The following is a 27,988-nucleotide window of genomic DNA, read 5'->3' on the forward strand; positions in this document are numbered from 1 at the left end:
GTCTCAATGGGCTCTCTATGAAAAGTAGTCAGTTACTTTAGTGAGACTGAAGAAAACAACTTAAAATAGTTGTGGTCCTGTAAACATGGGTCCCAGTAAAAACATTGCTTAATTCTGTATCTGCTAAAGGTACTTCATTACTTGCATACTTTTAAGGTAAATATCCTTTTAGTCCCCTCTACTGCATAACTATCTGACAGTGAAAGAGTTGAGAGTTGGGTGTGTCATGTTGATCTACCTTGCATAAGACAGTGTAAAAGCATGCTAATGTAGTGTTAAATTAACATATCAAGTCAGTAAAATTAGTTCACAATAATCTGAAAATCAGCCAAATTGGGGAGATGAAATTTTCACGTGTAAATAGCAAGCTAGAAATGGGACTGCTAAGAAAGAACATATCCATGCTGTGTGATACATGAGTGAGACCCCCAGCTTCTTCCTTCCTGGTGGAGAGGTAGGGTTCCTAGTAGGAATCCATTGGTTTAAATAACAGGGCAGTGTTAAAGTGGCAGTGGCATTTCTGGTGGATGTACAGCTGGGGATGTGCCTTCTGTTGTGTTTTATTCAAACTTTAGTCCCTGTAGAAGGCACGTCCCCAGCTGCAGTCTTTCTTCCCATTTGTGATGGTATAATCCATGTACAGCACAGCAGTACGTGGTAAGACAGGCTGAAGAGTTGTCTTTCTCATTGCTGGTGAAGAATTGAAAAGAAAGTGGTCTAGAATTTAGGGATGCACCCTTTCTGATTAGAAAAGCACAGAAGCACGTGTTTAGGCTATTCCTACACATTTAAGTTCCTGTCTCTTAATGATAACTGTATTCCTGCAAGGAGTTGCTTTTTTCAATTTAAGAGAAGAGATGCCCAAAAGAATTTTAGTGTCCTTATCACTGTCTATTAAACATGTTAATTGAAGTTAGGAAGTTAATTTAATTTGGGATACATCAGTCTCTACCTTTTTCGGTATTTATCATTGACCAAAGGTGACAAAACCCAGAGACTTAATAGTATCACGGAAGAGGAATCTAAGGCTCACTCTAAACCCCAAGTTCTTCCAAAACTGGTACCTTGCCCATAGTTCTGTTGTAGAGAACACCTGAATCCATCCTGCTTCATGTATATCCTTCTACTTACAAGGTGTGACAGTTGCTGCCAGAATGTCACAGAATATTGTCCCTCTCCAGTAACACGAGGAAATGTGGTTTAAGTTAAATGGAGAAGATGCAGGTAGGTTGCTAACAGGCTAAACTGAAGCACAGAATGGCACTGATAAATCTTTTTTTCTGCCAACAGCCGCTCAACTATGAAAAAAAGAAATCATATACACTTAATATAGAAGGAGCAAATACTCACCTTGATTTCCGCTTTTCACACTTGGGACCATTCAAAGATGTAACAATGCTGAAGGTCATTGTTGGCGATGTGGATGAACCTCCGCTCTTCACTATGCCTTCCTATGTCATGGAAGTTTATGAAAACGCGAAGATTGGGACTGCTGTTGGCACAGTAACAGCACAAGATCCTGACACTGCCAACAGTTTAGTGAGGTATAGTAAATCCATATTATATGAGATTGAATTCCAGTAGCTAAAGGATTAATGACATCAGGGATATATGAAACTATGTCTTTTATTTTAGTACCTAAAGGGAAACACATGTCAGAACAGTGTCATTATCACTCTGTATGGATTTGATTTAATAATATAATCTTTGACCTTTTGTTGGTTTACACTAAAATTGTCATCTAGCCTCTGAGCAAAGGTCTGTGTGCATTAGTTCTGTAACAGCACCTCCAAACGGCTCATAGAACAAGGCCGGTGTGCTACCACATGATATAAAATGGTGCATTTCACTGGCCTGCTGCCAGTCAGCATCCTGCTACTAGTTGTAAATCTATTCAGGATCATAATGCTGTTTTCCCCCTGGCATGCTAGTATTGTTCTGGCCCTCTGCACGCTTGCCACACTGTAGCTGTCCAGGTGCTTCTGCAGGACAGGAACTGGATTAGGTATGCCTTTCCTCACAGGCAGACAGTACAATTTTTGCAAAATTGTGTTTGAGGAGGAAGCCATTATTTTGTAATATGCTTCAGTTTTAGTGGGGTATCAAAAGAATAGAATGGGTGTAATAATGTACCCCACTGATGTTGCTAAGGGTATGTCATATCATTTCCAATTACAAAAACTAGGGCAAAGCGAAGTACTGAGAAGCAAGGACTTGAAGATCACATACATCATTTGAAAATTAAATGAATATGTGACATACCAGGAAGGAAATACTTTCGTAGTCTTTTTAATGGAATTCTAAAATAAAATGTTCTTGTTAAAAAGAAAAAGAACATAAAAGAAAGGAAGATTTCTGTGTTGCTGCTTTGGCCAGAATACTTCTTATAATAACAGAACTGGCTTGGAAACAGGTCATGGTCTGAACTAAGGACAGAAATGAAGCTGGAAATACCCCCCAACAGCAAGCCTGGAAAAGCACTGATGCCATAAATATATATATTGATGTTAATTTGACTTATTATAAACATAAAAGCATTTAGTTTTAACTTTGAACACTCTGGAATTAGAGTTTGAATTCACTGCTGGTTTTGGGTAAAGTTTTCAATTACATGTTTTTGGCTATTATAGGATCCAATGACATTTTTTACTGGCTTCATTTGTGGGATGAGTTGCTTTCTAAACTGACATGCAGTGTGATAATTTTGTAGAACAATACATGAATATTTGTCTTGAAGGTGGTAGTGGATTTAATTTTTTTCCAAAAATAAATTATTCATGGAAACATATTTGATGCTATTCCTTTTTATGACATAATGGTGTAACCTTTGTAGAAATCATATGAGTATATAGTTGGAAAACAGTTTTTCTTAAGCTAATTGGGCATTTTCAGTCTCTTTACTGAGTTGATATCTGCTGGGTATGTAATAGTCTTGGTATGATGAAACAACTTTTTTCAGAACAGTGAAAGTATCAGGTTTTTATGGTTCTCTTGTGCTAATAGTCTTAAGACTCAAAATGTTTAGTGTCAGACGATCAATATATACAATTTCTTAGTGACAAGTTGTATCCTTTGAAAAATTGCCACTATGGTATTTGTGTCTAAATTGTAACATAAATAAGAAAATTTCACTAAAAATAACTGCCAAGTACCTGTATTTTTAAACTATAATTCTGAAAAAACAACAGTCAGACAGGTTAGCTGTCATGGTAGTTTGGGAGTAGGAAGGGCAAGTACAGATTTTACTAATTTCTCCATTCAACTGGCTGTGGTCCTAAGAGTTGTGTCCAGAAGAGGGTAAGACAACCATCATAAAAAGGAAGCAGCAGCAGTTTGTAGAAGACTTGGAAGGCAGAAATAGAAACAGGCAGTAACTTGGAGAAAGAGGGATTAGAAAGAAAAATATTGCCAAATATTTTACTTTTTGTATTGCCCTTTTTTTTTTTTTTTTTCCCCCAAACACGAATTTGTAACCAGCGATTGAGGGCAGAATGTTAAATATGTACTTTATTCAAATAGTTGAAGAGAAAAATTGTCCTTACCTTTGTCTATCCTGTCGTCCCCCGCCCCCCGCCCACCCCTTGAAGCTTCTTTTTACATTGTTCCTTCTATCTTGCTCTCTTTCAATGTGGAAAAAAATAAAGTGGGAGCAGAACTTACTAAATTGTGAAGCTCTGAAAGGAGCCAGCCTTCAGTTACATGTTGGAGGGGCTCGGCAAGGGCAGTAGCAGCTGAGCTATCCTTGGTGTATTGTTATATTGGGAGCGGGTCCGCTCTCTAGCCAGGCTTTATCACCTCGGTGGAACTGGCAGTGAATGTCGTTTGTGAGCGTGCGGGCTTTTTTATGAAGACGCTGATCCTCTAAGGCCTGGACTAACACCTTGGTGCATGGAACCGTGAAGAGGCACCAAGCCGGGCTGGTGTGCCCTCAGGTTCTCCTGGAGCTTCCTCCTGCAGGAGGAGAAGGGCTGCCCTGGGAACAGGCAGCTTTAACCCCCTTTCCCCTCACCTCACTTAGCACACAAACACTGAGACAGTGAAGAAGGGCTTTGTGTTAAGATTTGCCTGTGGCTGGGGAAACTATGGGTCGGAAATTATGGGTTGGAAACTGCCCACAACCTGGGAAACAACCCAGGCTGAGCTGCTGCTCTGCCAAAGGCAGAGTCCTGCTCCGCGCTCTGCTCACGGCTCGGGGGAGGCGGTTTTTCTCAGAAACACTGCACTTATGTCCTTCTTTGCTGGTCTGCAAGAAATGCCTCCACTGTTCATCTGAAACCCTGGTGAGTCTGAAAGATAGTCTGAGGGTAATGAGATCATGCCTATCCTTCGTTTCCACAGAATTCCTAGTTCATTGAAAATAAAAATAGTGACCGTAACAATAAAACCAGCAAGAGTCAGTGTAACTTTCTCAGAAAGCACAGATCACACAGACAAGATAGCTGCAGGTAGGACTCGCACGGCTGATCTGTGTGGAGCAGGGGAGTAATGGTTCCTCAGCCAAATGGCTCAGACACATCTCCAAATGCTACAAGTCTACAGGACAAGCTACAGAGCAGTGATTTGCTTAAGTTTTTTCCTAATCCACCTGTGCATCCTTTCCACTTTATGAGGATGCTTTTTGCTGTGTATGAGATTGATAAAGCATTAGGCATACACAGTTGCAACCATATCACCTCTTTGCTGCCTCGTTGCTAAAAGAGATACAGTACTGTGCTTTCTACACTGCCCAGTTAAGTAACAGTTTACTTTGGTGGCAACAATAATTCTTATAACCAGAATAATAGAGGAATAGTTACAGTAATTAAAAATGATGAGGGAAAATATTTTTTTTAAAAAAAAAGTTGAGCTAAACCCAAAAATAAATAACAACCTCTATTGTTATCAGTAGAGAGGGAAGTGAAGGCTTTTTTTGTCCTTATTTCCTCACTGCAATTTCATCACAGTGAAATTTCAGCTTGTTCCTGATCTGAGCAGTCTTCAGAGGGCACTGATTTTGTGCCGGTGCTTGTACTACTATTTTACTCTTCCAACCCCAGCAAAAGAACCTCTGTGATAACAAATGGAACTATTACAGACTTCTTTCATTCAAACATTATCTGGTTGGTGATTTGGACTGGTTTAAATGGTTTTTCTTTTTAAGTGGATTTTTTTTTTCCAAGTAAATAGAAACGCATTTTCGTGGAAAAATTTAAAAAATGCTATGTTTTGAAATAAACTATTATTATTCTATTGAAATAAAAGCAAAAATAATCGTAGAAAGCTTAAAACTCAAAGACATTAAAACTTCAGCATTTATTATTTTAAAGGTTTTTGAAGTAATTTAAAGACACTTGAAAAACTGTGTTCTAAATCAACAGAAAACATCCCAAATTGTAACTCATTTGCAGGGATTACTGCCTTGTTGGAATATTTTTGAGAAACTAATCCTCTTTCATTGCATTGTGTCAAGTAGTCTGCTTGCATACCATAATCTTTTGTTGCTTGAAAAGGTCAGGCTTAAGTCCCGTAGAATACGAAAGAAAGCGTGACTATTACGTGCTCAAATTATAATTTTACCTTAGAATATTATTAAATTTAAATCTCTCCATACTTACTTATAAACCTTTTTTGCTTCCTGAACCCACACAGAGAAGACTTCTGTGGAGATTAGGGGGTGAAAAGAGGCTTTAATTTGGAAGTTGTATGTGTGCATTGGGTGCAGCCCTAGGCTGCTAGTACTGCCTCAGGGCAGCAGTTAGTGCCTGTTGAAACTGCCATCTTCCTGTAGGTGCTTCTTGGGTGGTGACTCCTTCTAGCCACAACACATACTTGCGATGATCCTTGCAGCTTTCTGGCTGCATCTGGTATGTTTTCAGTGAAGTGGTTTTCAGAAAAAATAATGTTGCTGCTGTTCACCAAGCCTCCTCTGAGTTCGTGATTCAGAAAAGAGCGAACAGTTTTAAGACCATGATGCTTTCTGAAGCTCTGAATTATAACTATAATAAATTCACTATAATAGTGAAAACAGTTGCATGACATGGGCAAGTTCGCTTATATTAACTTGATCCCAGTTTGATCCTGTCCTGTGAGGAACTGAAAGTATTTGTTAACACTATAGCCTGGTAAGAGTAGTTTTAGACAAGTCAGTCATGCTGTTACAGAAGTACTGTAACATCAACTTACTCCTTTTGCTGCTGCTGTGCAATCTTTGTCATGCAGTGGTACAGGAGGCAAATAACTGTTCTGAGCACTAATGATAGGGCCTCTGTCCCCTTTGCTTATTTCTTACTCCCATTTATTATGTTTGACTTAGGTTGTTTGCATTTCTTGGCAGGAATGGTTTCTTCCCAGCTGTTTAACAGAAGACTTCTGGCAAACAGGGCATGGATACTGATCAGAACTCTGCGTGTGATCGTAGTGTCAAACGATATGAAATATAAACACCTTCCCTTTTCAGAATGACGTGTATCATGGCATGGTTAAAAATAAACTTATGTTTTGTGGGATCCTTGGAAGGTTGATTAGGTTTTGTTATATTAATACATTGGAATTCAAAATGTTTTTATGTTGGACCCTAACCAGTCTGTAATCTACTTTACTGTAATGGATTTTATTCACTAGGAAATTGATTAGCTATAGGAAACTGAAGTAGTCTTAGTGCCTTCCTGATGTCATTAGAAAATTAACTTCTTTCTTCATTGTGCTCTAGACACCACTGCTCAAAAAGCAGTGACACACAGAAGAAATAAATACGAAACATAAAGGTGCACACAGTTATCTTTTATAGAAAATAATAGTTTTACTTCTGGAAAGGCAGAACCAGCCAACCAACAACAAAACAATAAAAACGGAATAGCCACAAAAATAACCAAGAGTCAGAAAAAGTGCTTGTGTGTGTGTGAATATCAGACTTTTAATTTTGTGCTGTTAGTGAAGAATACAAGTACAATCTCAATGCTGTTTCTGGCTTCTCACTTTTCTAATGGTTTTATGGTATTGCCTTATAATGGGCAATGTATCATAATGGTTATGATACATGTATGCACTAATGAGTACAAAAATATGCTTTCCAACACCATACCTTGTATCTAGAAGCTATAATGAATTCAGAGTTGCCTTACCCTGGTTTGATTTAAATTGACATCCTTCTCTTCCTTTCTTTCAGCTAGAATACTGAACAATTCATGAATGACAAGTACATAGGATTATAACAATTAATGTGGTGTAAGAAATTGTTCTTTGACTCCTGCATCAGGCAAAGGAACTTATTTTAACTTTTGCTGCATTGGTAGTAAAAGACAGGTATAGATTTTCTGGCATCAGCCATTAGAAAGTCATGTTAATTTTCAGTAAATGGTATTTTAAGAGGCATGTTCATATGTAGATGAAAGAACATACCCATGAAGTTTCATGTATTCCTATTATTATTTCTGACAACCTTAAAGACATAACATGTCATGGAGGATTCTGGTTATAGTCTGTTTTTCTGATGTGAAGTTTGTATTTACTAGAGGTAGAATAAGACCTAACTTTTGATTCAAACTCAGTCACTCAAATTTTGGTCACACAGTATCAGTGTATTAACTGAAGGGAGGTGCAGGAGAGAGCGGTGGGGGGTGGGAGGGTATAATGCAAATTGTATTTTTAAATATTTTCTTTTCTTCCTGTTCTCTGAGATCAGTATCAGTTACTACACCACTCCCCCCCCCCCCCGTCAGTAGGGAGAGAGGATAATTTATTTTCCTTGCTGAAAAACCTAAAAGCCTTTTCACTTAGTTGTGTTCATTTGTCTTACTTGCTCTTTGAATGTCATATAAGTGAAATAAGGTCAATTTTTTTTCTCCTGTCCTGTGCACAGGATGCTGTTAGGTGTACTTACAGCAGCCTACTGAGATGGGTGCCATCATATAGAGTGACTGTCCCTCCCTCACATCCCCAATGGAGGAACATCCCCTCCCAGATCCTGCCAGTCCTGTGCTTGTGGAGGCAAAGGCAGATATCTGTCCTCCACTCTGCTCAGACCCTGGAAGCATGATAGTGTCATAATCCTGTGATCAACACCTACAGAGACAGGCTAATATCTTCCCAGGGTATGGGAGTGGCTCACAGTTAGTTAGCAGACAGGGGCTCTGTCTTCCTCCTCCATCTCACCTCCTTCATTCATTTGCTTTCTGTATTCCTCCAGTATCCTTCTTCTCTAAGATTGTCATTAAATCAGAACAGAAAAAGAATGCTCTAGTTTGAATGGCTAAAGACAGAGGGGAGTTTTTCTCCAATTTCTTCTCTGATGCTCTGTCTTCACAGGGAGGAACCATTTTAAAACCTTTCTTGGTAGTGTTGAGGTGAGAGACCTGTTGCAGATTTTTCTCCTTGAGCCCTCAAATTATTTTTGATTCTTGTCAAGCAATGTGGCCCAGGCCTCCCACATACAAAAATGTCCATCCCTCTCTCTGCAGGAACTGGTAAGCTGTTCTGACAGCTGTTCTGACTAGGAAGCATCCAGCTCGGGATGGTGGTCAAAATCTCACAGAAACCAGAACCACCTCCATCCCTCACTTACAGCTGTGAGATAAAACGCTGACAGATCATCTTTGTGTGGTGACTCTGAGAGCCTGATTTTTCATGCCAGGACATCATCTTTATGTTTCTATAATTTCCACAGGTTTCAGAATGCCTTCAGTATTTAAAAATCTTTTGTGTTTTTAGAGTCAGTCTTCATATCTGAACATCTCTGTAATGTGGTCTTCTGATAGGGACATTCAACTCCAGTAAATAGGCCTACATCTATCAATTTTGGTTTTATTTGGTTTAGTCTTTAGTAGAAGGAGGGGGAAAAAAAAGAATATGTAAGTAGAATACTATTCTTTAGCTAGTAAAACTTTTAGGAACAAAAAATTATTCTCTTGTAACACTTACTGCACCTTTATTTCTTAGCAGCATTGGAATCTGAAGTTAATCTCTCCAAATAAAAGGTAACTTCAGTATAACAGTTCAGCCATCAACACATCTACGTGAAATGCATTTGGGCAGTTGCAGTCAGGAAAAGAAGACAAACCTTTATCTTGCTTTCACTTCTGAATTACGTCTCTAAGGATGTGGGCTGTTCTTAACCTACATTTACTGGCAGAATCAGCTAGAAAAGATGATCAGTAGTTAAAACATGCAGACAGAAATTGTCAGCTAGAAAAGATGGGTGTACATAAATGGCTCATTTCCTTCAAACAAACAGCATGCCCATTTTCCAGTGTCCAAGGTGAGCAGTGTGCTAGCAATGCATAAGGGATGGGAATGAGAACAGGATCAGGAAGCCAACCTCTGCATGCAATGCAAACCAGTAGTGGCTACCTCTCCCAGGCTTTGCTGGGAGGCAGCAGCTCAGTGCTTGCAATTTCCCCATGCCTCTCGGCATCCGCCACCTCACATTTCTAGGACAAGGAGAGGAGAGGCTACCACTTTGCTGAGCTGAGATTTTGGTATGAGGTGAACCAGGAGTCCCATATGGGAGACAACAAGGTACTGCTGGTCAGCTGATGGATCTCAGATGGCAGCCAGCACCCCAGCTAACCCAGTGGGAACAGCGTATCAAACCGAGTTACTGCAAATGCTCCAAGAGGAACGGTATTTTTCTCAAGTTATGCTATGCCTGTCTGAAAAAAACCCGAAGGAATGGTAAACAGAGAGATTACATTCTCTAAGCTGTCTTTAAATGTATTACATTTTCACAACTGGAAAGCACAGTTAAAGGCTGTAGCTCTCAGTCGTAGCCTTCTGCTGAGGAGCTCTGGAACATCTAATGTCTCCTTAATCTACCAGACATGCTGCAGGGAGAAAATTGGTTACCTGCTGTACTGGCAGCCAGCTTCTGACTCACACATCACAATTGCTTAACTCTCCAGGAGAAGTTTGTTTGAACTATGGAGAAACGGATTGATCCTGGAAGGGAGATAGTGTAGTGCAGGACAGTCATGACAACGAAATGTCACCCCACTGCTTCATTCAGCATCAAGGGGATTCTGCTTGTTCCCCAGCTCATGAGGAGTGCTGCTGCCAGGAGGCAGAGAGAAGATAAAAGGCACGCACCAGAACTATGTCCCACCATGGGCCATGTCTTGTTGCACTCCAGCTGGCCAAACACAGAGCTGCAGCTGGTCAGTTCTCTCACTGTTCGTCCTGGTATACCACTCTCCCTCACCCTGTGCAGCTGTTGCTTACGCTTCTTTTTCTAAGTTTCTTTTGTTTGTTTGTTTTTATTTTAAGAAAAAATTGTCTCTATAGTTTCAGTCTGAGCACTTGTTTCTGAGAAAGTTCATTTGCTTAAATTTTAACTATTTATTTATTAATATTAATATTATTATTATTTTAATTATTGTTTATTATTAACAGATTTCCCTATAATGGCATTTGATTTCTAATTGGTAGGTCTTTAGGTGGTGTGTGCAATTGGTTTGACGGAGAATCTATCCTCTTCCCATGACCTTCTTTAAGTGCTGCTTTGTAATCGGTTTCACATGTTATTAGAGAGCTGGCTATTTACCTATGTCTCAGTAGAAAAGCCCAAAGAAGTACTGTGACCTGTGAATCCACATCTGGCTGAAATGTGGCTTTGGAAGTTCATAGAATCACAGAATGGTTTGAATTGGAAGAGACCTTAAAGATCATGTAGTTCCACCCCCGCTGCCATGGGCAGGGACACCTTCCACCACACCAGGTTGCTCAAAGCCCCGTCCAGCCTGACCTGAATGCTTCCAGGGATGGGGCAACCACAGCTTCTCTGGGCAGCCTGTTCTGGTGCCTCACCACCCTCACAGTAAAGAATTTCTTCCTAATATCTAATCTAAATCTACCCTCTTTTAATTTAAAACTATTACCCCTTGTCTTGTCACTACAGGCCCTACTAAAAAGTCTGTGCCCACCTTTCTTGTAGGCTCCCTTGTGGTGCTAGAAGGCCACTATGAGGTCTCCCCAGAGCCTTCTCTTCTCCAGGCTGAAAACCCCCAACTCTCTCAGCCTGTCTTCATAGGAGAGGTGCTCCAGCCCTCTGATCATCTTTGTGGCCTTACTCTGGACTTGATCCAACAGGTCCGTGGCCTTCTTATGTTGGGGGCCCCAGGGCTGAACACAGTGCTCCAGGTGGGGCCTCACAAGAACAAAATAGAGGGGGGGAATCACTTCCCTTGACCTGCTGCTCAGGCTTCTTTTGTTCATTGCCTTAAGTTCATTAAGTTTATATCATCTTAAGTTTATTAGCAATGACAGGTTTGTGGCAGGGTGGAAATTTCTAAAAGAGTTCTTGTTTATAGTTGGTAAATAGGGTAATAAAAAGAAATAGCATAATGAAAGGATAAGCTAAAGACTTGATTAAAAACAAACAAAACCACAAGTTAAAAACTTAAAACTATTTAAAAACTCAAACTCACGTCTCCCTCTTAAAACACAATAGTGGAGAAAGACATACTGGAATAGTAACAGACTATTCTGCCACGTGTCTCTCAAGTGACAAACTGATGTTAATAATATCTTAAGACTGAATAATTTAGGGAGAGGCATTCTGAAAATGCTTATGCGTTTTAGCTTCAGAAGCCCTCCTAAAAGTTTTGGAAATCATTAATGTCCCTAAACTCCATTTTAAGCTTTTAAACCTTCTCCCTTTTTAAGCAGCCTCTGTATTAATAGAGCCTGACTACTTTAATACTGCAAACTGGTTTATATGCCAGGAGTGCCCTTCTGCCTAAGACCCATCTCGCATATATATATTTTTCTGTTTCCTAATTCCTGCAAATGCTTTTAGTTTTCAATAAAAATGGTGGGAATATCTGTCACCACTGAACCACTGCTTCACTAAAGACTGGAAGCAAGGGATGATGTCACAGGAGCCAGGGGCTCGCTTTGGTCCTGTGTTGCAGCTGGCTGAGACTGAGTTAATTACCCCATAGCAGCCCTCAGAGTGCTGTGCTTTGTCTTGGTAGCTAGAGTGGTCTTGATAGTGGCTAGCGCTTTGGCTGCTGCTGAGCAGTGCTCCCAGAGCATCGGGGCTGTCTGTCTGACATTCCTCACCTCACCAGTTGGCTGGGGGTGGGCAGGATCTTGGGAGGGGACAAGCCAGGACAACTGCTCCAAACTGACCAAAGGGATATTCCATATCATATGATGTCTGCTCAGCAACAAAAGCTAAGAGAAAGGAGGAGGAAGGAGGGATATTTGTTACTTACGATGTTTGTCTTCTGGGGCAACTGCTATGTGTACTGAAGCCCTGCTTCCTGGGAAGTGGCCGGACATTGCCTGCTGATGGGGAATAGAGAGTAACATTTTTTGTTTTCCTTTGCTTCCACGTGCAACCTTTGCTTTTGTTTATTAAATTGCTTTTATCCTGACCCACAAGTTTTTCCATCTTATTTTCCCCCCCTGCCATTTTTCTGAGGAAAGGAGTGATAGAGCAGCTTGGTGGGCACCTGGTGTCCAGCCAAGGTCAAACCACCACAGGTCAGAAGCTGGAATAATGACATGGGTGGTAATTGGAGATGCCCTTCTGTTGAGTGACTCTGCCTAATAAAAAAGGTGGTACATGTTGCACTTCCCACTGCTTTCAGGATCGAGTTTTGGTATTTAATTTCCTTCGTATTCTCTTCAGGTAGTGTAACTAATAGGTTTTCTATATTCATGATCCTTTTTAATGAAGTTTCTTTAAGATTGGTTTCTGTTGCTGGTTTGGACACAAACAGTTCATGGAGAGCTGTTTATCTAGGCATGTCTTGTTATTAAGTCTCTTTATTAACATCCGCTATGCAACTCAGATGTGCTGATTCAATGATTAAAAGTATGCTAATTCACACCGCATTGTCATGAGTAAAAGTAAACTAATGTCTGCAATGAATATTATGAATTCATTTGTAAATGAATGCATTCTGAGAAGAAACAGTCAACTGAATTAAGGTGAAAATTCACTTTTGAACTAACTCTGAAATTCAAAACTTGCACTATAGCTTTTTGCGGTCTAGAAAAAGCATTGAAAAACAGCTCAACAGAGGTGGAAGGAAGGGTAGGAGGGGAAGGGTATGACTATCTTTGTTGCCACTGTTATCTAGCTGAAAGTAAGTTTTTTACTAGGTGAAATAAATGTAGATGCCTAAGGAAACCATCATTGGCTCTGGAATATGCTATATTCATGCATGTACCTGGTCTCTATTCTCAACATGTTGATAAATCAGTGGCTAATACTTATAAAGGCCTAAAATGTTAAGGACTTTTTAAATACAGTGAAACTTGTTCTAATTGAGTGGCTCTTACATGTGACAGAAATGGGTGGCTCTACCAAGGGAGGTTCTTGTACAAAATATTTTTAGAGCTCTTGTGATCAGTCCTTTGGACTAGGGTTCCTTGTTCTTCTATTGTGTGGGAGTATCTTCTGCAATTTGTTTTACTGAGACATTCATGGAGGTTGGAAAGCACAGCAGTGCAAATGGCTGCTTTGGATATGATGCACAAAGCAATTGTAAGAAAGGATCTGGAGTAATGGAGGAGAACTGAACATTGTAACGGGAATGCATAAGAAAGGGCCACACTTATTCACAATCAAGAGACATGTGTCAAGCTGCAAATGTTTCAGTGTCTGTGACTGTATGCACACAAAGGGGAAATGCTACTGTGGGTAAATTAGAAACTTTTTTCATTATTCTACTGTTACTGGAATTAAAAGGGTTAGTGAAATAAGTTACCTTAGGATCACTTTATTTCCATTAGTGACACAGAAAATACAACTGAAATTATTCATCCAGTACTAAGTTCTTTAAACTGAGAACTTTGAGCTTCTATAGAATACATTTAAATAACTGATTTAGAAAAAGGTGTTCATATTTAAAACACTAAGACCATCTTTTACTATCAGCCTATGAAAACAAAGTGTTAGGTAGTCACAGTTCATAACAGAATCAAACTTCAGTTATTCTACACAAAATTCATATTTGGGACAAATATTTGTCATTTTAATTCTGTCCTTTACTCAGAGGGGGAGGTAATGATTAGCTGTAAGTCACACACACATACACAAGCAGCTGAGTATTCTTACTGCTTTAAGTTTTTTTCTCATTTCAGCCCAGTTTGAAATCAGGTCTATTTTTAAGCTACCATCTAAAGTACTAAATAGCCCTATTTTTTTGGTTCTGTGATCAGCTCAATACTGACTTTCAGAGCAGTCATTGTGCCTGATGTTGATAACAAGTAGACAATGTCCGCAGTAATAAATGTTTGCAAGGGCAAGACTCTTGTATTATAAATTGTTTTGGATTTGCAGTACACATTCCATAAGAACGGTCAGTGAAGCATTTTTTTTTTCTTTAGCAATAATTCTTATCGTTACCAGGAGACCCCTAGAGTCAAGAAAAACAAGGCTGTTTCAGGAGAGAAGGAATTAAATTTTATCATTGCATAACTGATTGTAAGCTCCACCAGTGATGGGTCTCCTAGAAAAACTGAGGGACAATTATGCTTCCTATGCTTCCCGTCAGCATTCCAGTTCATCATGGAAAACACATTTGTGTATATGTGCACTCCCCATCTTGCCCAGCACAACCGAACTTTCATTATTTCTGCCATATTGCAGGCAGAGATAGGCAGTATAGTCAAGATGTTCCAACTCTTTGTCATAGCTCAGGTTCCCTACACTGTCAAGCATAAGGTTTAAGGCATGGGGGAGATTTCTTCACCTGATGCATGCATCTTCTGTAAAAAGTTCAAATCTCAACATAACTCCATGGCAAGCATGGCAACTTTATGGACTTTTAGAGTTTGATAGCACTGTCTCCAAAGTTTTTGTAATTAATAAAAGGTAAGGCTAGTCGTGCACATCAGATACAACTTTTCTGCAAATATTGGCACAATCTTTCAGAACATTTCCATGACAAATACACTTGGAGAACCCGAAAATCTGTGCTTCATGGAAGACTGAGACCTGCAGAGACTGGAAAAATGAATAGCTTTGACATTGACATGCAGGTCCTGATTCCCAAATAAAGATGTGTGGGTAGCCTGGGCCAATACTGGCACATAAAATAATGCCAGCAAGATAGTTGTGTGGTCCTTTTTTGTTTGTTTGTTTTGTAATGGGTCCTCGGAGTATTCCAATATTCCTCTAAAGCAACATAATTTTTCTTGGACAGCTGTAACATTCAGTTTGTGACTATCAGTGACTGATGAATGTTGATCAAGAGTGCTTTCTTAATTCATCTCCTTAGTTTACTGAGCACTAAGAAGCATACCAACTTTTGTAAGGGTGCCTGCATGCCCACTGCGATTCAACACTTAGAAATTCAGCAATTTTTTGTTGTTTTTTTCTGGCAACATAATTGTTTTGATTTTTTTCTTTTTTCGTCCAATTTGGGACATGCTGATTAAATAATGTCCTCTGAAAAAATATTTCCTGAATTAAAATTTTAAAAATGGTTGCCCCATCCCCTGCATAATCAAGATCTTGCCAGTCTGTTTTCAGTATGGAGACAGTTGTAATCTGTTACTTGTTCGAAGCAACTTCAGCTGCCATCTTGCACATCCAAAGTGTCTTTATTGAGCACTTCTGGTGTAGTTTAAAATGGAGTATTCTCAGGTGCTGGTAGTTAATGACCTGAACGTAGGTTCTCACTGTAGCTCAGATAGGGAACAACAAGTTAAATCCTTACTCTAGGGAAACATAAAATGGGTGGGAACTGAGGTCTGCTGTCTCTCCAACAGCTGCCACAGTCATATGTGAACAGCTTCACTCTTCACAATGTTGAATGGAAACACAGAGAGCAAGCCAGAAGGAAAGATGAGCTAGCCTAGTTTTGGCTGCTTTAATTTCCAGCGCGTGACCTACAGTTCTTTAATTGCTGAAAATACTAGAAGCGTGAAAAGAAATACTTGCATGCCACAAGCCAAAATAGCATATTGTAAGGCAGATCTACAATACTTCTTGCAGAGGGGGGGAAGCGGATTCAGGTTCTCTCCAAGAAGGAACCACCAACAACCTCCTAACCTAAGTCATGAAGTCCTAGCTGGCTTTTCCACTGAGTGTCCTTAACTTTTGACCAGTTAAGATGCCTCAGTTAAATTGCTGCCTTCTCCTCTGGTGCTTTATTTCTTTTGCTTTTTCACATGTCATATCTTACTTCAATAAGTCATTCAATGAAAAGTTTGTTTGCTTGTTTGTTTTTACTTTCCACAAACAGTCTTTCTAAGTACATTGTGAGAGAAGTAAAACTGAAGTTATTTTTAACTTTTTTGAGCCTGACAGCTTTTATATGTACCGCTCTTTTTATTAGTTGGCAGTTACACTTTTGGTGATGTAAAAATAAGAGCAATTGGATGGGACAAATAAATCATTTTGACCTATATAGAGCATCCATATGTTAAAAACTTCACGGAATGAAAGCAGGGCTGACAAATTATCAGGTAAAAGCAAATATGGTATATAAAAGACTTAGAATCTTTTTCCTTATTTGTTTCATCAAGTCTGAAGTTAATGAAGAAGGCTTGATAGGGTCTGTAATTGCTTCATTTGTTAAAACTTGTTGTAAATGTCTCCAGCTTTGAGAAATAAATGTCATATAAATCTCTCCTCCTGTATTCCATCCCTCTGCTTCCATTACCCATTTCAAGGCGTTTACTGTCCCCGCTAGGCAAAGTGCCCGGGAGCTAAGGGAGATAAGTGGGGCTGCTTAGTTCTGCCTGTAGGCTGGGGTCACCTGCAGCTCTGGGAATCAGCTGGTTTAGCTACTAGTCTCTAATGGCTCTGTTCGAAACGGCTTGTGTCATCATGGCATCAACTTCATGTCAGAGAGACATGCTTCACGACAGGTACTAGGACTAAGCACACTGGTTTGCAGTGACAAGCAAACAAGCAGAAGAATAATGTCTTAATATCGTTCTGGGTTTTTTTCTGCTTTTCCAGCTTATGATTTTATACGTGTAACTTACCTTTGACAGGATTGTATACTGCTGTGTAAAATATCACCTGTTAGCAATTCATAGCTTTGTGATTCATGGTGGAAAACTTACTATGTATAAAAAACCTTGTAAAATTATGAAAGAAATGAGCTATCATGTTACTTCAGGTGTCTCCATAATGTAGAGCTTTTGTGGGGTGTTTTTAAAAATGTCTATGATTTTAAAAACTTGGAAGTAATATTTTCATGTAGCTTTCTGATGCTTTGGATTATACATACTACAATGAGTGTATATTTATTGTTGTATTTCTTCATAGGTATTTCATTGATCATAACACAGAAGAAGATAGGTATTTCACCATTGATGCCAGTACTGGGACCATTAAGACTGCCAAGATCTTTGACAGAGAGGAGACGCCTTGGTGCAACATCACAGTGGCTGCTTCTGAGATAGGTAAATAATGTATTTGGCACATAGTATTAATTTTTTTTTTTAAGAAAATAATACTTTTCGGTGTTTAAGAAACACTGTCCTCAGATGTTCTTCTTAACACCATGGGATTTTTAGTGAATTTGGATAAAGGGGAGTTTTCTCTGTGTGCATAAATTCCCTAATTCCACAAAACAAATAAACAAACCCACCCCCCCACCCCCCCATGCCTGTGTGGTTCCACCTGTGCAAATTTACCATGTTTTTCTGTATGTGATAAAAGGCTGTCAGTTACCCAGGAACAGTTCCAAGCGTCAGTGTCCTAAAATCAACAGCTTGTCCCATTTTGTTTCGTATTTCACGTATCTTAGAAGATAACGCTATGTAGTACTGTGTGAGAAATATATCCCTCCTTGATTCTGCTGTTAACCTGTTTTAGCGAATTGCATGTTAAATATGCTAATATTAATTTATATCTGTCAGGTGCCTAGTAGCTGCTGTTTATGGGGGTATACCTCTGGCCTTTTAATAGGCAAGTTGCCAAATAAAGATACAATAAATACTTGCCTGTGCATTTGAAATGCCTCAAAATCTGATGAATTTCCGTTGCCTCGGATAAGCCAAGTCAAGAGCAGTCAAGAATGTCTGACTGAGTAGTCCCAGATAAATATTTTTGCATGAGGCAAGGACAATTTAAAGAACATTTCAGTTACCTTTTTATTACAGGGTCTTTTTTTTTGGCACTTTTTAAAGTTTCAAAGTTAAACTCAACAAAGGAAATGAAAAAAAACCCCAACCTGGATCAATAGAACTAGTTCTGCTAAGTACTCTTCACGACACTCTTTCAGCGGCAGTGATTTTGATCAAAACTGTGAATCTTTATATATATTCCTTTGTGTTTTCTTTTTTATCTTTTTTTGTGTGTGTGTGTATTCTGTCATTGCCAGATGACATAATACAGGTTTTACCTGTACGAGGTGCCACTGACATTATTGAGTGCCCTCTGCTTTTACCTCTGGGTTTCACCTCTGTTTCATCTCCAGGTTAAAATGGAATCTGTTCTGCTGCTACATCACTAACACATGTTACAGAATTTACATCATGTATATCTTTTATAAGGACAACAGATTGTTTCTTATTAGTTTGCCTGATTTCACAACTAACTTGATATTTTGAACTAAGTAATTTTCTATTGTAAATAGTAAAATCTTGAGTCTTATGGTTAGTGCTTTAAAAAAGGTAACCACTGACACTTCAGTGTGCTTAAGTGTCTTTGTATATGCCGTGTTATTTCAGTGCAGGATGAAATAAAATATAATTGAAGCCTTAGCATAAGCAGGTGCTTAGTAAGTGTTAATTTGCATTAAGATTTAAAAGCCGCATTGGGAGATACTGAAAAAAGGAGTAGTCACTAGTCTTTTTTGGAAGCCATCCAATTGTAAATATTTTGCAGAAATAAATTTCAAGAGCATTAAACTTCAGTGTAGATTTCTACACATTGTTTATTTCACATAATCAAATGAGTGGTAGTACATACCATGCTGAAAGAATAGAATGGAAAGGGGAGAAGGATTATGTTTATAACTAAAAGAGAATGGAATGAATAATGAGGATGAAATTCCTTTTATTTTTAAGACAGCCTGCTTAGAATTCTCCATTCCAGGTGCAGTTTTTTACAGAAAAACAGAGATATTTTTTTTTTCTCCCTCACTTTGCCTTTCTTACTTTTAAAGTTGGGGTTGGAAAGATAAGTAAATCTATAATGTCGGTTATGAATAAAAGGAAGAGGCAGCAGCGAAGAAGAGATGGGTGGCAGGCAGACTGACAGGCAGCCTAAATCATGGGCAGCCTGTCCTTTTGTCTACTTCTCTGGCCATTTTCTTGCCTATAGTAATTTGAAAATTGCAACACTGCTGTACTCTTCTAAAATCACTGTAAAATCAGTAATTGGTTCTGCAATGGGAAATGGAGCATGTGTTCTGTATAGAGCAAGGCCAGAACTCTTATGTTAGATGCTACCTATCCCGTATCTACAGCCTTTGATGGCATTCACTTTCAGGTCCGTGCACAAGGAATTCCACAACTAAGACCAAAGCTGACAACTAGGTGGAAGGCTATAACCAGATTATTATTTAGCTGTGAGCGTGGCAGTGTTCAGGTTCATGTGACATGGTAGAAGGTATTTGTAGCTTCTGGCACCATTTGCTTAAGCCAGGAATATAGCAGAATCTGCACAGCCCAGAAAGACTGTACTGTGTCAACAGAAAGAGGTGCTCTGCTCAAATATTATTATGGTTATAGTTAGTTTCTTGAAGTGTTTTCCTCTGTTGACTTCATGCCTGCTTCGCTGACACAGTTGTTCCTAGAGATCATCCTTTGGGCAGGTCTTTGTAGCTGTGTTTACTTTGTGCAAAAAAAATTTGAGTGAACATTCTGTTTCTACCCTCGAATGTACAATATCCTCATGCTTCAGCCTTATTGTTTCTGAACCTTTCATAAGACATTTACTTTCATTTTTAGTCTCCGTATGTGATATATACTCTGCACTGATCAAATGTCCCCTCTGCAATCAGTGGAAGTTCTACCAGTCCCCTCCGTGAGAGTAATGTTGATGTAATGATGAGTGATTTTTTCTGATTATGCAGCTACTTCCTAAAGCACACCAGAGTTCATTGCCATGAGAACAGGTCAGGCAATCCTTTTTTTTTTTTAACATGCACTTTTCTTTAACAGTAGTATACAATGAGGAAGAATAGGATTTTGGTGTCCAGGGCACAGCACTGAAGCTACTGCTTTGATTGTTTCAGTACTAGTACTTCCTGAAAACTCCTTGTGGCATTAGGGAATAAGAAAAGTGATAAAATAATATTATATGTTATACTGAAGGATCTACAGACCATGGTTGGGGCAGGGGGAAGAACTACAAATTGATGGTGATAAGATTGTAAAATACAGTTTCACATGGAATTATTCACACTTCATTAGCTTGTTAGACATCTTTCAAAAAGTTTATGAGAGAGTTTTTAGAAGAGGAAGGAGATAGAATTTAACACTATTAAAGGCTTTTGACCAGGTTTTTGGACAAGTGTAATGGAAATGGGAAAGTACAGCGCCAGTGCACAAAGTTCTATAACAGAACAAAGACTGATTTAGAGGAAAGGAATACAGTCATGGTAACTGGTTGTTTCCTTTGGGAGTGGAAGAAGTTATGGCTGAGCTATTTTAAGGGCTGGTGTAGGGTCTGTCAATTAGAATACTTTGTAATGATAGCACACAATGATAGGAAGTGATTCAGATTCCCAAATAACCTCCCCGGCTGCTAAAAATGAAGGAAGAGTGAGAGATACTCATGCAGGAACAAGACACATGGAAGTATGGGCTAGATAAATGGATAGTGAAGAGGATTGAAAACTGTCTGAAATGGCAGGCTCAAAGGGTTTGATCAGCAGACCAAAGCGCAGCTGGAGGCCAATCACTACGCAGTTTGCGAATGACACAAAGTGAAAGTAATGGCTGATACACCAGAGGGTCATGCTGCCATCCAGAGGGATCTCAGCAGGCTGGAGAAATGGGTGAACAGGAACCCTTTGAAGTTCAGTAATAGGAAATGCAAAGTTCAGCACCTGGAGAGGAATGATCCCGTGCCCCAGGACACATGCAGCGCCAACTGACTGGAGAGCAGCTTTTTCAAAAAAAAAGTACTCGGATGGAGGTCCTGGTGGATGCAAGCTGGACATGAACCAGCTATGTGCCCTTGTGGCAAAGGTGGCTCACGGTGTCCTGCACTGTGTGAGGAAGGGTATTGCCAACAGGGTGAGGGAGGTGATCCTTCAGCAGCACTGGTGAGACCACACATGAATGCTGGGTCCAGATTTGGTACCCCAGTACGAGAAGGGCATGGAGCAACTGGACTAAGTCCAGTGAAGGGGCATGAAATCATTAAGAACTGGAGCATCTGTCATATGAGGAGAGGCTGAAAGAGTTGGGACTGTTCAGTTTGGAGATGAGAAGGCCCAGAAGGAGTTTATCATATGTTTAAGTACCTGATAGGGGTTAGTAAAGAAGATTAGTAAAGATGAGAAGACTCATCTGAGTATTACCCAGTGAGATGACAGGAGGCAATGTGCATTAATTGAAATAGAGCAGATTCCATTTAAGCATAAGAAAATGTTATTACCGTGGGATTAGTCAAAAATTGGGACAGGTCACCTAGAGAGGTTATAGAGTCTCTGTTCTTGGAGATACTGAAAACCCAACTGGACATGGCCCAGAGCAATGTACACTAGCTGACCCAGTTTGACCAGGGGAATTGGACTTGCTCATCTATGGAGGTGCCTGCCAACCTCAAGGATTCTGTGATTTTTGTGATATTGGGAGCTATGTGTGGAATGTGGGGAAGAAAAAGGACAACTACTTCTCACGAATTGTGATGTATTCTCAAAGAAAATAGGTGACTGTAAAAGTAAGTGTGTGTGATTCAATTAAGGTTTCTCTCTAGCATGTAGTAGTGCTGATAACAGAGGCAAAAGTAACAATAATAGCAAAATCTCAAATCACAGCCCCTGTAAGAGAAAGGTGGCACTAAAAAATGGATGGGCTTCTGCCTGTTCGAAAGCCAATTTCAGTTAGAAAAATAAACATGTACTTCAAAGTTTTCAAAGCAGTGCTGCAAATAGGAAAAATAGTATCCTTGAAGTCTTTGGGCTCAATAAGAAGGAATGAAAGCTGCGGGGTGGGATAAACACTGGCAATTGAAGGAATCGGAGAATGGCTTGGTTTGAGAATCAAAGTGAGGATTATAGCTTTAACTAGAAATTTCTAGTTAGAAATATAGCAAGGAGGACTGTGTCAGGAAACTCCTTTTAGGTATTTCTTCTACCATCTGAACCGACTGTGTTCAATATCTGCTCAGTAGACACAGCAAACCATTTCTAGATACGGTGTTCAGATGATGTTAACATCAAGAGATTACTGGGATTCATAAAGTACTGGACATTTAGGTGGATAATAAGAACATCTGTGGTTATATTAAGAAACATGATTTTTTGAAAGCAAGGGAAGTGCTTATATTTCAGGGCAGATCTAAAAGTTCATATTCAGACATTTAGAAGATAGTTTCTAGTGGGAATTTTTGACATACTACTCTTATGCAAGTGGTAAGTATACCAGTGTGTAAAATAGATTTGTGGGTTTACTAGCACATTGTTCTGTTTGGGTGAAGTTGTGATGTTCCTGTGTGTGTTCAAAATGTTCTGCGATGGCTGAGAATGAAAAAAACAGATAATTTCCCACTATTTACCTAAAGGACCAACTTGAATACAATGAATGCACAAACTTGTCTTTGAAGGGTCCCTAAAGCATTCCTAATCTGTAAAGCCATGGAGAGGCTGTGGAGAACAGGAAAACTGAAATAATAGGGTTCATGCCAGATTCTGTCAGGCCTCCTAAACTTAAAGAAATTATAGCAAGAGACACTAAAAAATGACCATATGGAAGGATACCACATGTACAGAGCCTTGATACCACCATGTATTAGAAATCAAAACACTTAAGAGACATCATTATGCAATTGATTTTACAGAAAAAAACTCCAAAACTCTAAGGCTGTCAGACTCAATCAGATATTGGAATAAAACCCAAAGATATTTGTCATTGTTTATATGTCTTCTTTATTTGCTTTGCCATGCATATTCCTCATACTAGCTTCAGCAGGGGAGAAGATACGAAAGTGTTGAATTAAAGCAACCCTTCATTGACAAAATATGCAATACCCAGTAACGTGGTCTTGAAAATATCCCAGGAAAATACAGTCATTACAAAAAATAGACAAAGAATTAACTTTCAGAGGTATTTTCACAGAGGGCAAATAAGCCCTATTCAGAATTTAAATATGTGAAAAGGCAGGACAGATTATAAGAATAATAGTTTGATGTAGTTTTCAAGAATTAGGGTAAAAACTTTAAAAATTCCATGTTCTAATTATATGATAAGCATTTTTTTCATCAGTAAGTTTTGTTAGGAACAGAAACAGTAACAGAGAGATATAGTTATATAACTCAGAGAAAAACAAGATGCACAGAGAAATAATAATTTTCAGCAGTGACATATAAAATCTCCTGATATTTTGAATAAATAATGAAAGCTCTATTATTACATTTTAAAAAAAAAACCAACAGATTAAGTATATAATTATAGTGAGGTGCAGTTATATCTTTAATTTAGATGCACAGGGATATTGCCACCTCATACTGCCATTAGTGAAGAGCTAATTATGAGAAGACTTTGTCAGTTCTTGTTCATGTTTTATGGTTCCATTGCAGGAGAAAAGACATTCCTAAGATTTTGGTTGGAGATTAAAATATATGTTACTTTCGATAGCACTACATGACTGTCATGGAGAATGAGAACTGAAGATAAGAGTGGAGTTGTAAAGTAAACAATAAACCTGTTCATGCCATTAAGAGGCACAGTGATTTATTTTAAAAAAGTAATAATAATCAAAAGACAAAAATGCATAATTTATTTCTGTTGATTTTAAAATGTACAAAACCAACATACACATTGCCTGAAGGAAATAAGTCTATGGAGTAGTACTACCTGGTGGTGTACAGCATTGAAAGAATTAGAAAAGAACAACAATTTTATTTTCTCATTTAATTTTTTTTTTCCCATAATCAAGAGTAACTTTAATGCCTTGTGTCAAATAATTTTCAGAAAAAGGAACCCTTTTCAAGATCTAAAAGAAAGTAATCTAAATCAACAAAATGCTGTTATAGTGTTACAGTCTCGTAACCCTCTGTATCTGGTGGACACCAGGATGATTGTTTAATACCATTGAGTTTGTTTCTATCTTTGTGTCTTAGTTTTTCCTTGAAGTGATTTTTTTCTTACAATTAATATAAAATTTCCTTATGCTGATTTTCTGTCTATAATTTTTTCTCAAAACTAGTTTGTTTGTTTTTTAAACAATTCAGAGTACACTTGAAAAATGAAATCCCCTCTTTTTTTTTTAACATCAGTACAGGGAAATTCTGTCATATGTATTGCTTTCTACATTTATGATTATCTCTGTAGGTACATTACAGAAACAGACATAAAAGTGTTACCTTAAACCCAGTCCCCACCAAGAAAAAAATCACACTCGTTCTTCATCTTTGACCTCACTTGCACTCTCTCTGCTAGCTCAGTTTCAGAAAGTTTTGGTGTTGGAAATAACTACTTTATTCTTCCAAGAAACAGAATCTTCCACAAAAGTAGTTCTCTAAAAGTGGGCCAGATTAGAAAAGACCTTAAAAACTACAGGGTCTGAGTTTTAAGACTGTTTTGATCATGGAGTAATGACAAACTGAATATCTGGTATCTTTTTAATGGTGAGAGCTAGACACAGTACTTGTACCCTGTCCAAACTTTCCAATAATGCAGTTTATTTTCAGCTTTTGCAAATTGCCTTCTAATGGACCATAAAGGTAGAATAATATGATTTTTAGCAGAATCTGCTGTTCTTGTAAACGTACGTACCAATGCAATAAGGAAAAACTATTGCTTTATCGCTAAAACTGTCTCAAAAAATCCCAGTTGTCAAAACACAGCTAGTTCTCCATCCTGCTCAAGAAGTGATGCTTCTAATTCCAGGTTCAATGTTTATTTTCCTGTTTATTTTTATTTAGTCATTGGCTTCTAGGCATGATGGATTTTCTTATCTTCTATATCTTAGAGGAAGGGTATGATGAAGATAATCCTACGTTGTCATCTGAAGATGGTGTAGGGTATAGCTCCTCCTGGCAATCAAGGTGGGTCCCCAAAGAAGAGACAGTCTTTGGGATCATGTAACATTTCCCTGTTCTGGGCTTTGTCAGTCAGTACCAGAATCTCAAAACAGATATTTCTGGCCACAGAATTAGTATATTTTGTGGTGCCTTGATCTACTCAGGAGTTGAGCACCAGTGTTGTCTATGAGCTGCAGAATTTTGCTTGCATTAAGGCAGAGGGAGTTGCCAGCTTGAGAGTGCTAGATCTGTTTGCTGCAGTGCTATTATTCTTACTATTGCTCCTGTTGCTACTGCTGCTACCACTACTAGCATGATTCAAGAGAAGTGATCAGTACCTTCAGGTCTGTGTTCATCAGTGAGAAGTCAGATTTTTACTGTAAGAAAAAATGAAACAATTTCTAGCCAACTTCAGGTAACAATATTTAAAAGTACCCACTACCTTAATAAAGCAGAATAGAACATTACAGTTATTACTAGAGTCTGCATAATCTTCTCCTTGCCAGTTTATTGCATATACACCATTCTGAATTAAACTTAGTATTTTCTGAATATTACTGCTCTCATTTACATACTAGAAATTGTTTCCTCATTTTAGTTCTGTTTATGTAGTATATTTTATTCTTCCTAGACCTATGTTTAGTCTTCTAATGTGTCAAAACTAGTCATTATTAGAGAAGCGTGATGAGTGCTTCTGCTTCTCTTTTTAAAAATACTGGAATAGATAGATGACTTAACTTCCTAAGTATTGCCTTGCCTTATTAGGTCTCAAAAAGATGTCAAAATAAGAAAAAAAAAAGTTGTTATTGTATTAATTAAGATCAATGTTTAATATTGATGATGCAAAAGCACAGACATTCGTTGTAATCCTACACTAGGTGAACATTTTGTTCTAGGTCACAAAACCATGTAAAATGACTCTTTTTTTTTTTTTTCTAAAATCCTTCTCTCTAAAAGTAATTCAAGCTGTCTCTGGGTTAAATTATTAACTCAGTTTTCATAATAGTTTAACTATTCCATTCTAACTTAAAAACCAACCAAACAAACATACAAACAAAAAACCCAACCCAACAAACAAACAAAAAGCAAAAAACCAAAACCACAAAAGTGTTGATGTCAGGAATGTTATTCTGAATGTCACTTAGAATTTATGTCAATTTTTTTTCATAAAGCCCATGGGAATTTTGTTAATACAAAAAGGAATTCTCAGACAACAGTTGCTATTAAAAAGCTTTCTTCTTAAATAGGGGTTTTAAAAGTTTGCTCACAGAAATTAATGGAAGAGTAGATTCAAGACCTTAGGCTGCCTGTTGATAGGGACTTCTGTAAGTTTGCAGAGAACTTGCTGGTGGAGGGGTTGATAGTGAAATTGATTCACTTTACAGATATTTAGTATACTTGCAAAAGAACAATTTATTCTGGGAAAAATCTCAAGCATAAGAAAGCAAGTCCCTAGTGTAGCTGAATTGGAGCAATATTTCTGCTTCAGTTGCCCCTTAAAACAGTGAGCATTCACTCTGAAAAACCTACTTTTGAGGCACAATGCTGCTGGGACACAGAACGTATCTGGCTGTTTTATAATGCACAGGCCTGAACTGCATGTCAGCACTGGTTATCTTAAAACTGGAAATCTGCCAAACCGCTGCAAGAAATTTGCCTAATTAACAAAAACGTACTACTAAAAGGACCAGGTATTTGAGTGGTTTGGAGACTGCAAGTCAGTTGTACACCCGAAAAAGATTGGAACTTATATTTATTTTATAATAAAACAAGAAAACCGAGCCTAAAAAACCCCAATTTATAAAGCCCTTCTTAATTCATTCTCATTCTCTCCCCCCATTATAAACCATGCTATTGTCTTGCATGTGAATCCATGTAGTTTACGCAATTTGACAAACTTCAAGACTGTTTTGGCAAGTGGTGTTAATACCTTCTCTGTTAGCATTTTGTAGTAAGTAGGCTGTCCATATGGAGATTTGCCTGTAAATGTCAATGATCCTAAGGTAACTGCTTCCAGTTAGTAATGCACTAAGAACTCTTTTGAACTGGAAAAGTATTTATGAATTCTTTGTACTGCAAAGCAGCTGCAGAACACATGAAGGTAAATTCTCTGAATCCCATAAATTCTCTGTGAAATTAATGCAAATTTAACAGACTAGAGAGCAAGAATGCATTGGGTGGTAGTGACAGGCATACAAGAGGGCACATTCAAGGTGGGGCAGAGGTCTGATACACTGTACTGAAACATGTACCATTTTTTTGCCACACATTGGACTAAAGCATTTGCTTTTCCTTCCCCAGTAGCTATTCCAAACATGCTGGACCTATAGAACAGTTCTCTCAGGTACCCTCTGCCCTGTGCTCTTCCTGTTGTTCTGCTCCCTTCCTCTCAGATGTATTATGCTCCCTTACAGCTTTGAAGGTGGCCCTTCTTTGAGAGGAGACTGGACCAGTGACCTCCAGAAGCCCCTTTCAACTAAGATTTTTCAGTGATCCTGTAATTATCTGATAATCACAACTTTTTTTTTTTTTTTTTTTTTTTTTTTTTTCCTGGCAAAAGTTTCTTTGGGTCTTCTCAAGTATTAAAATCTTCAGTTCCTTCACTATAGTTTATGAAGCTATGCCCAAATGGATTTATTCATCCTTAACCCTTTACTGTGATCTCTGCCTTCTGTCTCCTTTTTATGCTTTTGTGTGCTCTCTCTTTATCTGCTTTGTGTCCTTTCTTTAATTTATACCACTTCCTAGGTCATGTACCTCACAAACTATGTGAGAGCCTCCCGAACAGAGCCTTGAGAACAAAGCTCCTTTGAACCACAGGTCATCTCTAGATCAACTATTGCTAGGTATCATGTTCAGTAATTGTAAGTAGAGGAGTTTTGGAATTGGATTGTCTGGTA

At 38.5% G+C, this 27,988-nt stretch overlaps 1 protein-coding gene across 8 annotated transcripts in view; it reads left to right on the top strand.

The window, feature by feature from the left end:
* The window catches only part of CDH18 (cadherin 18), a 337,159-nt gene that overhangs the window by 276,068 nt on the left and 33,103 nt on the right, over positions 1–27,988 (top strand). For all 8 annotated transcript variants that reach the window (XM_027812997.2, XM_027812999.2, XM_027812998.2 and 5 more), the window contains 2 exons: positions 1,291–1,544; positions 17,210–17,346. In XM_027812997.2, coding sequence (XP_027668798.1) covers positions 1,291–1,544; positions 17,210–17,346 — 391 coding nt within the window. The remainder of the gene's footprint in view (positions 1–1,290; positions 1,545–17,209; positions 17,347–27,988) is intronic.

The sequence above is a fragment of the Falco cherrug genome, chromosome 3 (assembly GCF_023634085.1).
Source record: "Falco cherrug isolate bFalChe1 chromosome 3, bFalChe1.pri, whole genome shotgun sequence".
Taxonomy (NCBI): domain Eukaryota; kingdom Metazoa; phylum Chordata; class Aves; order Falconiformes; family Falconidae; genus Falco; species Falco cherrug.